The sequence below is a fragment of the Thunnus thynnus genome, chromosome 10 (genome assembly GCF_963924715.1).
Source record: "Thunnus thynnus chromosome 10, fThuThy2.1, whole genome shotgun sequence".
NCBI classification, from domain to species: Eukaryota; Metazoa; Chordata; class Actinopteri; order Scombriformes; family Scombridae; genus Thunnus; species Thunnus thynnus.
Window position 1 is genome coordinate 33,700,862 of NC_089526.1, and position 11,314 is coordinate 33,712,175.

The following is an 11,314-nucleotide window of genomic DNA, read 5'->3' on the forward strand; positions in this document are numbered from 1 at the left end:
GTTTGGTGTTGATATGATGATAAATCCCAGAGACCCCTCAGGCTTCAGCAAAGCCTGATATTAGTCCAAATTCTTCCTTTGTTCCAAGGTACCACTCAGTGAGACTGTGAAGACATGTGTCATCTATAGAATCACTGAGACAGATATCCAAAAAGATGCTTCAGCTCTTTCTGCCTCCCAGAAACAAACTGACATCACCCCTAAAAGAGCACCATACCATAGTATTAACAGAAGCCCACCTCAGGCCAAAATGTTACCATGGCTACTGATCAGACACAAAATTCAAATAAACTAAATTTTCTCCAAAATGGCAAGACATGAAACTACAGTTTTTATATAGAATAGAGAAAACACTTTAGGCTTTCAAAATATATAGCTCCTATTGGTCGTTGATATTGTTGAGAGAAAACAATCATTACAGTAGTGAAAAGGAGCTCTGTGAATGTGTCAACAAACTGAATTTGAATTGTGAGAACCGAATGTGGAAGTGTCAAATACAGTTTCAGAGAAAACTAATTCAATTTCATAATATGACATTCAGTTTCAAGTTTATTTGAACTCAATCCTGAACTAATAAATTCAATTTCAAATTATGTGATTCATATTCAGTTTTTCAAGTTCAGCGATTAAAATTCAAATATAAATTATTTAAATTCAGTCTCTAGTGACACATATTTCTGCCCATACGACGCAAAGGTGAGATTTATCATACGTGTTTTCAAACAGTAGTTCTCGGCTTTACAAGAGAAACAACTTAAAGGAAAAGAACCAACTGCTTGGGTTGGTAATGTTATGTTTGGTTAACTTCCTCATCTGTGAGAACGAGCAACATGTGAACAGGCTCAGCAACAGCTTTTCAATAAACATCATTAATGCGTCATCTACTAAATTATTTTATGCTTATAAATATTTTTTCAAAGTGTCTTATAAAAAGAACATCGGAAATTACACATTTACAATGCATCTTGGCCGACTTCCGTTATTTAGCGGAAGTTGTGCCCGGAACGTTCACTGTAGTTGCACTTTGCGGAACTATTTCATTGTTACTCCACGATGGCAGCTGTGTTGAGGACACATGTGCAGACTTCTGCTGAATTAGGTATCGTGAATTCGTTGTTACGCCTGATAAAAAATCATTTTTTCGGCTCGGAGCTGTAAGCTAGCTGTTTCTCGCTGCATTTTATGCTGTATGAGCTAGAAACCAATGTAGCAATGTTAGCTAAGTTTTAAGTACATGTCAAAGCAACAGGAACACACAGCGTTCATTTGGCAAAAATCGTCAGCTGTATTACATATATCAGGACTGGCTAGATATGATTACATCTTTAAAATGTGAAAACCCGTCGATTTAAACATCTTTAATTGTCGATATGCTCAGAAAAGATGACTTATAATGTTGTGTTTGCTACGTAAGTTTTCATTCCTTAAAAAGTGGTAACCTTACTTCTAACTTTTCATGTGAATTGACGTTAGTCTTTTGTCTAATGTTGGTAATACCATAGTCCTGTTGAAGCATGGCAGTGATATCAGTCCCATAATGTCAGTGTGAGACAGCAGTTGGCCCAGTGAATGAACGTGCTTCTCTGTGTGACTCAGGAGAAGACTCAGAGGACAACAGTGGGCAGAGTGACTGTGAAGGAGGGAGCAACAGTGAAATGTCGGATGATGCAGGAGAAGATGGCACAGATGGTGATGGAGGGAGTGACGGAGAGGAGGCAGAGGATGAAGATGCGGGTGAGGAGGAAGATGGTGACGACAGCAACGCCAACGCTGGATGGGCAGAGGCCATGGCCAAGATTCTGGGGAAGAAAACCCCAGAAAGCAAAACCAGCATCCTGGTGAAGAACAAAGAGCTGGACAAGATAAAGGAGAAGGAAAGAGAGGAGCAGCAGGAGAGAAAGAAACAGGTAATAAACACAGTGAAGGACTCTTGATAGTAATACCATACCTGCCAACACTCCTGATTTATGCTGGAGTCTCCCTATTTTTAACACTTTCTCCTGCTGTGCTCCCAATTGGCAATTACTCCCATTAATCCCCTGATTTTATGTTTTTTACCTTTTCATTATCACAGCCAGTTTCTGGTACTGTACAGCATGTGTACACAGCTGCTCTCTGTGCAGCCAGTCCTTCATCCTGTCCTTCATCCTGTCCTCTGCTGCTGATGTGATTCACTGCTGCAGGTGCTGCTGGTAGAGAGAGGAGGGGCTGGTTTATCTCAGCCAGCAGTTCAGTTTACAAGAATTTGCCTAATGTTAAGATACATGGCAAACTCAGATAAACGCTACATACAGACAGCTTTTGCTGTGGTGCACTGTGGTTGTGTAAAACATACCAGTGGTGGATGGGACATGTCAGGCAAGGCAGTTGAAAATATTGCTTTTCTACATGTTTACTAGTACTTATTGGCTTCTACTCACAAAGGTTTTGTTGCACTTACAGTAACGAGTTCAAATTGTTCAAACATAAATGTTGGCAGATATGTAATACACTTCTTCTGAATCACTAAAATCCACCAGTAAATTTGGCACACAAGTGATCCTCAACCAGTGCAGAACTGCAACGATTAGTCGATTAATGGGGCGGCTGTGACTCAGGAGGTAGAGCGGGTCGTCCACTAATCGGAAGATCGGTGGTTCGATTCTCGGCTCCTCCAGTCTGCATGTCGATGTGTTCTTGGGCAAAATACTGAACCCCAAATTGCTCCTGATGGCTGTGCCATCAGTGTGTGAATGTGTGTGAATGGCTGAATGTGACTTGTAGTGTAAAATCGCTTTGAGTGGTCGGAAGACTAGAATGGTGCTATAAAAGTACAGTCCATTTACCATTTAACTGATTGGTTGCCAACTATTAAAGTAATCGCCAACTATTTTAATAATTGATTCATTGGTTAGTCATTTTTTACAAAGAAAATTTTCATTCAGCATTCTCTGGTTCTAGTGTCTTAAATGTGAATATTTTCTAGTTTCTTTAGTCCTCTATCACAGTCAAGTGAATATCTTTGGGTTGTGGACTGTTGGTCGCGACAAAACAAGACATTTGAGGAGAAAAAATCAACAGATGAATCAATAATGAAAATGATTGTTAGTTGCAGGATTAAACCAGTGTGATCTCTGAAAACAAAGCAGTCACAGGTAATGAGCTGTGTAGTTCATCCAAACACTGTTGGAGGCCAGAGGAAATTTTAATATATATTTTTCTTTTCCATCACCTTGTTACCCATCACATCTATCTTGGAACCCCTTGAGGAGGGTCTCGACCTGCACATTGGGAACCATGGTAGTAGAATATCCACTTCTATAACTGTGTGCTTTTCAAAATAAAGTCCCTCCTGTCAAAACCAGTGGCTGATATCAAATTTCAGGGATTCAACAAAACATTTAACAGTTACAAACATTGTAACAATCATTTTATTCAGACACTGTTGCTCCCCCGTGTGTTTTGGCATTGGCTTAAAAAATGACAAAAACTATCACTTAATTATCGAAATAGTTGCTGATTTAATTTCTGTCAATGGAGTAATCATTGCAGATCTACTGCAACATTTGGTACATCTGTTGGAGTTGAATGTGAGAATGTGCTCGTGTCTGTGTACAACAGTTTGACAAGAAAAGAGCATGGGAGATGATGTGCAGAGAGAAACCTGATCTGGTGAAGGACCGTGAGACTGAAAGAGCTCTTCAGAGAATCGCTACCAGGTATGTGTGTCTTTGTCCCATGAAGCTCTGTTAAACATCTAGAAATGAGTGCGATTCCTGATCCCAGTTTTTATTTCTCCGCTCAGAGGAGTGGTGCAGCTGTTCAACGCTGTGAGGAAGCACCAGAAAACAATCGATGACAAGGTGAAGGAAGTTGGAGGCTCAGAGAGGAAGAAGGCCAAGATCCTTTCCTCTGTCTCCAAGAAGGACTTCATCGACGTCCTGAGGAGGACGGAAGGAAGCAGCGGAGTCACCGTCAAGACTGAAAAGGACACCGTAAGTTCAAGAATTCTTTTTTGGTTTTCGATATTAAAAATCTCATAGAATTCCACTAAAAACCTTTTCAGAGTTAGAAGGATCCACTGGAGCGTTGAGTATACAAACAAACTACCAGCACAGCAGGGGTTCCCAATCCCCCCAGTCCTTTTACCAGTACCAGCCTCCGAACCAGTAGTGGAAGAATGCAACTCCACACTAACGGTCATGTGTCCAAACCAAACTATAATCCTGTGTCTGTAGATGGGCACTTTCCAGCCTTCTAATTACTCAGAAGAGAGCACAATACTAACAAACTGACCGACAATGAATGAAATAATGAGGCTTTGGACTCTGTGGCAGGTGCAACATGCATAAATACAGAAATAGCTTCAATAACCAACAGCAGAATAGAGCAGCACCAAGACAGAATACTCATACATACATGGAGATGTATAAGCAATATGAACACCACAGCTGGTGCAGCCCAGTCTGCAGCAGAGGGCCAGCTTCCAGAAGCTGGCCAATCAGAACAGAGTGGGCTCATCATGAGGGGGATCTGTTTCAGACAGAGGCTGAACTGAGGGGCTGGTAGAAGAATATGCATGATACGTTCAAAAAGTGATATGATATGAGTGAAAGTTGAACAGAGAGATTCTGACGCTATAAAAATGTACAATGTAAACACACACAAAACGATCATATCATTGCAACCCATCAGTGAGCAGGAAACAAGACTCTACTGTAGCCTCCACACCTATCTGAATGTCATTCTGCCAGCCTTTCACTCCCTCAACTCCTCCACATTCTGACTGATAGGTCCAACTTCTTAGCTCTTTTGTTTTCAGTGGATGGTTTACCGTTCACTCAACCTGTCCATTGCGATCCTCAAATAGTCTGAATACAAATGAGCACCTGACAGTCACAACACTGTGATAGGAATTGTCATAAACAGTAGAAAGTCAGAGTAGACCTTTCTACAGGTTGACCACGGAGCACAACAAGCAAAAAAAAAAATCCAATTTCTTCAATTTTTGGAATTCTTTTGAGCACCATTCTTGTGTTTGTAAGGCTGTGACATTTTGGACGAATGCATTGGGTGCTTTTTCATTCAGTTTGACACTTGTGATTGCACCTGGAGGCTGCTGATGGTTGACTGTGTTTGATTTGGCTCACCTAGCGTGCTCTGGGGGTGGTATATTAAATCAATGATTAATTAAACAACCATCGTTACACTGAGGTATGCCAACAAAAACCTTTCACAAGCTGACCCCCCGGAGAGCCCAGGCCTAACATCCCATGATGCTCCACCAGTGCTCAGAACATTTGTTACCGGCCAAGAGGAGATCATATGATTCACCAAAAGAAGAAATGAATAATAATCTAACATGAAGGCTGATTTGGCAGTAAATACAATGAGCACTCACTGTTATGTCCCTCTTTCTCTCTCAAACAATGTCACTGATTATTTTGCGTCAGAATCTCTCTGTTCAACTTTCATTCATATCATATCACTTTTTGAACGTATCATGCATATTTGCAGGTCTATATTTATATTCCGGAGCTCTACAGGAATATCGTTGCCTTATTTATCTTCTACCAGCCCTTCATGCAGCCCCTCAGTTCAGCCTCTGTCTGAAACAGATCCCCCTCATGATGAGCCCACTCTGTTCTGATTGGCCAGCTTCTGGAAGCTGCCCCTCAGCAGACTTCCGGTGGGTCCTGAGACTGCGTCAGCAAACAACAGCAAAAGAATTTTACTTTTCTTTTCTTGTTCTTTACTTGAAATGAAAACTTCTCACATCCATCTGTACTTGTTGGAGCTATCATGTTGGATCCTTATCCAGAATATGAGAGCGGACGACCTCAGCAACAAAGATTATAGAACAGATGGCAGTGTTAGTTCTGTACATGAGCAACGAGACATCATCTCATCAGGAAAGTAAAAAAACGTTGCAAACAAAGCAGTTAGGGCAGCTGAAACCTGGGCTTTGTCTTGCAGGGAGCGTTTTTACATTAGAGGTTCCAGCTTCTGAAATGTCAATATTTTGTTATATAATATTATGTTACTTTGGTCCTCTTTGACAGTAAAGTGAATATTTTTTGGGGACAGAAGATATTTGAGGACACCAACTATTGGAAACAGCATTTGACATGTTTCACCATTTTCTGACATTTTATAAACCAAACAAAGACTCGATTTAATCAAGAAAATAATTGACAGATTAATCAATAAAATGAGTTGTAGCTCTAGATCTCACACAGCAAAGCAGGAAGAGAAAAAAAATATTGGCTGTTTTAGTGTGACTGTCAAACATGGCACCGCCTCACAGAGTGTGATTTCACTCAGCGCTCACACGGTGTCACTGTTGCCTTTTGAGAAAGTATTGATGAGACATGTAAGCAGAGCTGGAAGAACTCAGTAACACAGCTGAACCTAAAGCATTCACTACACGCTCTTAACATTTCAAATAGCTTCTATGTGCTGCTGACCCTGTGTGTCTCGTGTGTGTGTGTGTGTGTGTGTGTGTGCATGCAGGGTGCGGCCGCAGAGGAGAAGCCCGCCTGGAGCGTCCTCAGAGACGACTTCATGATGGGAGCCACTATGAAAGACTGGGACAAAGACAGCGATGGAGAGGAGGCTGAGGCCCACACAGGAGGAGGAGATGCAGAGGACAGTGACTGACACCATCCATACAGACTGAAGGGACTGTGATGCCCTCAATCCCTGAACAGTGTCCTCCTCCTCCTCCTTCACATGTCTGGATCTGGAAATGAATACTTGGGGAAATAATGTAGTAAATCCCAGCTCTTTATCAGTTTGGGTTCTGCATAGAATGGATGGAGAAAGTTTGGAAATTGTGTCCCTTACTGATATTTGTTGATGTATCCTGCAGAGGTGGTACACTAAAAGAGTGTAAACAGGATGTAAAATATATATTGAGAGAGCAGGAAGTGTGAAGGAGCTCCTCACTGTGGAGCTGCAGGTTCTGAGCTCCTGTGTGGATTCCGTTTGTTCCCGTTTTGTGTACAACTATTTTATTATTGGAAGAGCTTTGACTGTGTCAACCCTGTAAATAGGAATGTTTTGTACAGTGCTGGTTGAATAAACAGCCAATTCACATATTGTCTTTTGACTGGAGTCAGTCCTGCTCTCAGTAAAGGAATGTAATGCTTGATTGACTACATGTATGTTGGTTGTCTTGATACAGTTCTCACATGCCACATGTGATGCTGGCCGTGAAGCTCACCCTCCGTCTGTGTCAGATAGGGATCTCTTCATGGTCAGAACGGAGAGAAGGAATAATAACGGTGAGCCATAACTCTTTGAATGTGCATACAGCGTGTTAGTACTGTATTCAGATGTTCTTGAAGAATTCTAAACCTCTTTTTTGGGTTTGAGCCTTCACAAGAGGTCACAAGATACATAAATCTGAGGTGTTGTGTGATGATTAACAGCACAGGAGTGCAGAAACAAATATGTCTGCTACACAAAATTTATATTTCAGACTGTTCTATAATTGTTGCTTTTTTCCCCTCATTAATTACTCGATCATTTTATCTCTTTATTATCTTTAGGCCTCTAAAAACTATTTTGATAAACTGACAGAATACAACCTGTACGTGGAAGTGTATCACAGACATTGTTTCATTTTAGGGGTTTAGGAACCACTGCTGTTAGTCTGTCTCTCAATACTTCCTGATTTCCTATCTGTTACACCCAGCTCCAAGCTGATTGGTTCCCACTGAAGACATAAATCCTTAAAAACATGTTTAAAAAAAAGTCTCAGTAAATTCCTTAAACAGCTGCTCACTGTAGTTTTATCAAATGTTACTTGAACAGGAGGAAATAATGCATTTTGTTGGGGACTATTTTCAGTGGTGGATGAATCCACGTTTGATATTCTAGTGAGTATTTCTGGTAGCAGGACTGTGTGTGTGTGTGTGTGTTCATGGTGATGAAGGAACATGTTACCCAGTGCAACAGTGTGACTAATCAATGGGGGTCAATAAGATATATCAGGCTTTGATGTTAGTAGATCAGTTAATAGTTGGTCTCACCAGATGACTTTAAACAGAGTTGTTTGTAATGTGATAGTATGGTATAACATGTGAATGCAGTATTTGAATATCAGCAGGTTGCTGCTCTGGCAGTGACCCAGTGAGGTGACGTGGCGCTCACTTGTGCTCACTCCTCTCACTCTCTGACTTGTTTTACTTCGGAGCTTCCTGTGTCTGGCCCTCGGCGGCAGCACAACCCATGGAAATATTTGCACAGGGTGTTATCGACAGAGAAGAGGGACGCAGGCGACGCGTTGGGCTGTCTGCACCACGCTGGACGCTCGTCTGTCATGGCAACACTGCGGCCTGCCACTTTGGTATGCTGCCTTTTATCCTGGCCCTGTTGACACACACATCCTGGGGAACGGGCCGCTGTTTCGCCTCATCTACCACCTCCACTCTGTCTCTGACACTTAGTATCCTCACTCTGGTCAAAGCCACCAGCAAACACTGACTTCTCACTCACTTTGTGACTCTCACACAAAATACCAAAAGCTGAAAAATCCAGGTCAACTTGAAGGCGTCACATAAGGCCTGAGTCAAAGTAAGATTTGGCTGATAAATTGGCTCTGAAGGTATGGTTACATTAGCCTTCTGTTCAGTAAGAGAGGAATGCGATGACACACCGTCTGAAAGATGACCTTTCCATTTCTAAACACAGTGCATCAGTGTTGCAATTGGTCGAAAGTGTGAATCTGCAGGTCAAAGTTGAACAAAAGTGAGTCCGCTGGAGATCACACCGAAACAGGAAATGCCTGCTTGAATTTTTCCATCGTGCAGGCTTTAATATTGGTGAACAGGCAACAAAGCCAATAGTTTGAAGGGCGGAAGCATCATGTGACTGAACCTTTACTTCAGTGGTTTTGATCATCATTTCTATCAGTAATTCATGAATAGCTGAGATCTGGAAACACGGTAAGGACAAGGACTTCTGTCATAGCAGATGAGTCTGGTAATCTGTCTTCTAGGGCCCTGTGCCAAAATCTGACACAGCAAATCTGTGACTGGGTGTTGCAGCGTAGGAATACAGTTCATCGCAGATGGTGGCAGCATGTATGGATTGCAAATACAGTGTTTTGATTTGATTACATAAACTGAAAAAGAGGAAATAAATTATATAATTGCAGAAGTGCAGCTCCCATGTGGCAGATGGTTGCTTTATGGGGCTCTGAGCAAAATGGGTTGGGGGGGGGGTGATGTACGGGTGAAACAAGTGTGAAACTTTCAACCAATTGAATTGAAAATTGTTGAATCATTGATTGTTGAATTTTTCCGTCAAAGTGCTCAACATTTAAAAGTGTACATATATTTAGATAGTAATAGTAATTAGCATAAAAGTTTGTACATTCACGGTGGCATGACAACTGAGAAAACAAGATCTGCCCATGAAGACTGCATGTTATAGTTGAAAGCTCCAGAACAAGTCAATAAGTGGCCCTTGAGTTGAAAATAAAAAAAAATAAATTTAAAAATCACTGAGTCAAAAATCCAAGATCTGTATTCATCATAAGACTCTGTGTGGTAAGGAGAGAGAGTCTTAGAAGTGCATATGTTAGTAAAGTTGTAATAAACTGAGAATAATGCTGGTTTGATCATTTCAAACCTTTGCACAGATTTGATTGGGACTGAGTTCATCCAACTCAGGTGCTGAAAACATAAAATGCTAGTCCCATGGTCTTCTTGTGTGCTGCTAAAGCAGTTTTCCTTGTGTGGAACAGGTGTTGGAAAGGACATTCTGCATGAGACACACACACACACACACACACACACACACACACACACACACACACACACACACACACACACACACACACACACACACACACACCTCAGTAATCTTACATCTGTCTGTGTGGGTACTGATTTAGTGACAACATCTGGTCTACAGCAGCCTCTGGATGCATAGAGTCAGTGAGCGGCTGTCAGAGCTGATGGATGGCCGGCTGTGGTTGGGCAGAGTGTGGAGGGCCAGCACCAGACCTTGGCAAATAATAAAAAAAGTGGGATTTTCTGAGGGGTGTGAGTGTAAATCAAGCTGGTACACAGCAGGCTCAGAGAGCGCACAGAGGAGAAGGTGGAGGTGCACACAGTGGAGACAGTCCTGCCCAGTGATATTTGACATGAGCCAATCAGCTGACAGAGACAGAGAAGACCTCCTGCTCCATGGATTTGGCTGAGTCTTCGCTGAGGCACCTGTTGTGGGCTTAACAGTGTTTCCAGACTCCGATCAGGAGCTCTGATTGTGCTGCAACATACACCGCAGCCAATCAGCTTTTAACATGTTTAAGAGCTCTGCTCCACCTGTTGCTTTGAAACATGACAAGAATTGACATGGGAGGGAGGACAGTGAATGAGAAGATTGAATGAATGAATGGGTGAGCAAATAAACAATGAGAAAACAAAACAAATAGCCGATTACAATTAAAGGTAAGGGTATTTTGTGTGTGTGTGTAGGAGCTAGTGAAAGGCACATGGGTAAGTGGGTTTATACCTTTGTCATTACATTTCAGGGGGAAATATTTGCACTTTTACCTCCAAAACATTTATTTCACAACTTTAATTGTTGTTGCAGATTCAGGTTTTACATGCAAAACATATGATCATCTTTTATATCAATACAATGCATTATAATAGTTTTTCTTTTACCAAACAATTTAAAAATAAGTAAAAAAACAAAACTTATATTAGCCCACATTCTGCTGACTATTCTTTTGAACTTTTTTTAGGATTTTGAATGCAGGACTTTTATTGTAATGGAGTGTAATTCCATTGTGGTCTTGATCCTGCTGGATCCTGCACTGAGAAATGACTGAGCTTACACTTCCAGAGCTGTACTGACCACTGAGGACACTGAGCTAATGCCATCAGTATTTCTTCTTGTTAATTGTAATCACATCATGAGAGTTTGGAAACAATATGAAGATTTAATTGTAATTACATGTTTTAACCTGCCTGTCTTTAATCAATATTTTAGAGATACACTCTTCAACAAAACAAAAACACAATACTAAGGAGTGGAATATGATGGTAGGTGAGAGCATGTACACACACATATCCGTTCACACAGATTATAGCAGCTTGTACATACTAATAAAATAGCCTCTCCTTACCATGTTCACCTTCCTCTGATGGAATTATAAAATGTAACAGGAACCTCTACGAATTTCTGAGGCAGAAAACGAGAGGGATATTTCTCTCTGCTGACAAATCTCCAGAAGTCTCGGTCTGACCGGCTTTAAGACCCAGCGTCACGACGCACCAGGAGCCAATGAGCCATTAGCCGTTGCAGCGCTGTCCCA

General features: G+C 41.5%; 1 protein-coding gene across 2 annotated transcripts; it reads left to right on the plus strand.

Moving 5' to 3' along the window:
- The first annotated feature begins 990 nt into the window (after positions 1–990).
- rrp15 (ribosomal RNA processing 15 homolog) lies at positions 991–7,077 on the plus strand. Of its 2 annotated transcripts, none has more exons than XM_067602527.1 (5): positions 991–1,099; positions 1,597–1,907; positions 3,601–3,698; positions 3,785–3,974; positions 6,493–7,077. In XM_067602527.1, the coding sequence occupies exons 1-5, from the start codon at positions 1,054–1,056 to the stop codon at positions 6,637–6,639; spliced, it is 792 nt and encodes a 263-aa protein (XP_067458628.1). In that variant the 5' UTR covers positions 991–1,053; the 3' UTR covers positions 6,640–7,077. The 2 variants fall into 2 exon arrangements, with proteins under 2 accessions (XP_067458628.1, XP_067458629.1); XM_067602528.1 differs by lacking the exon at positions 991–1,099 and adding an exon at positions 1,379–1,409.
- Positions 7,078–11,314: the final 4,237 nt, after the last annotated feature.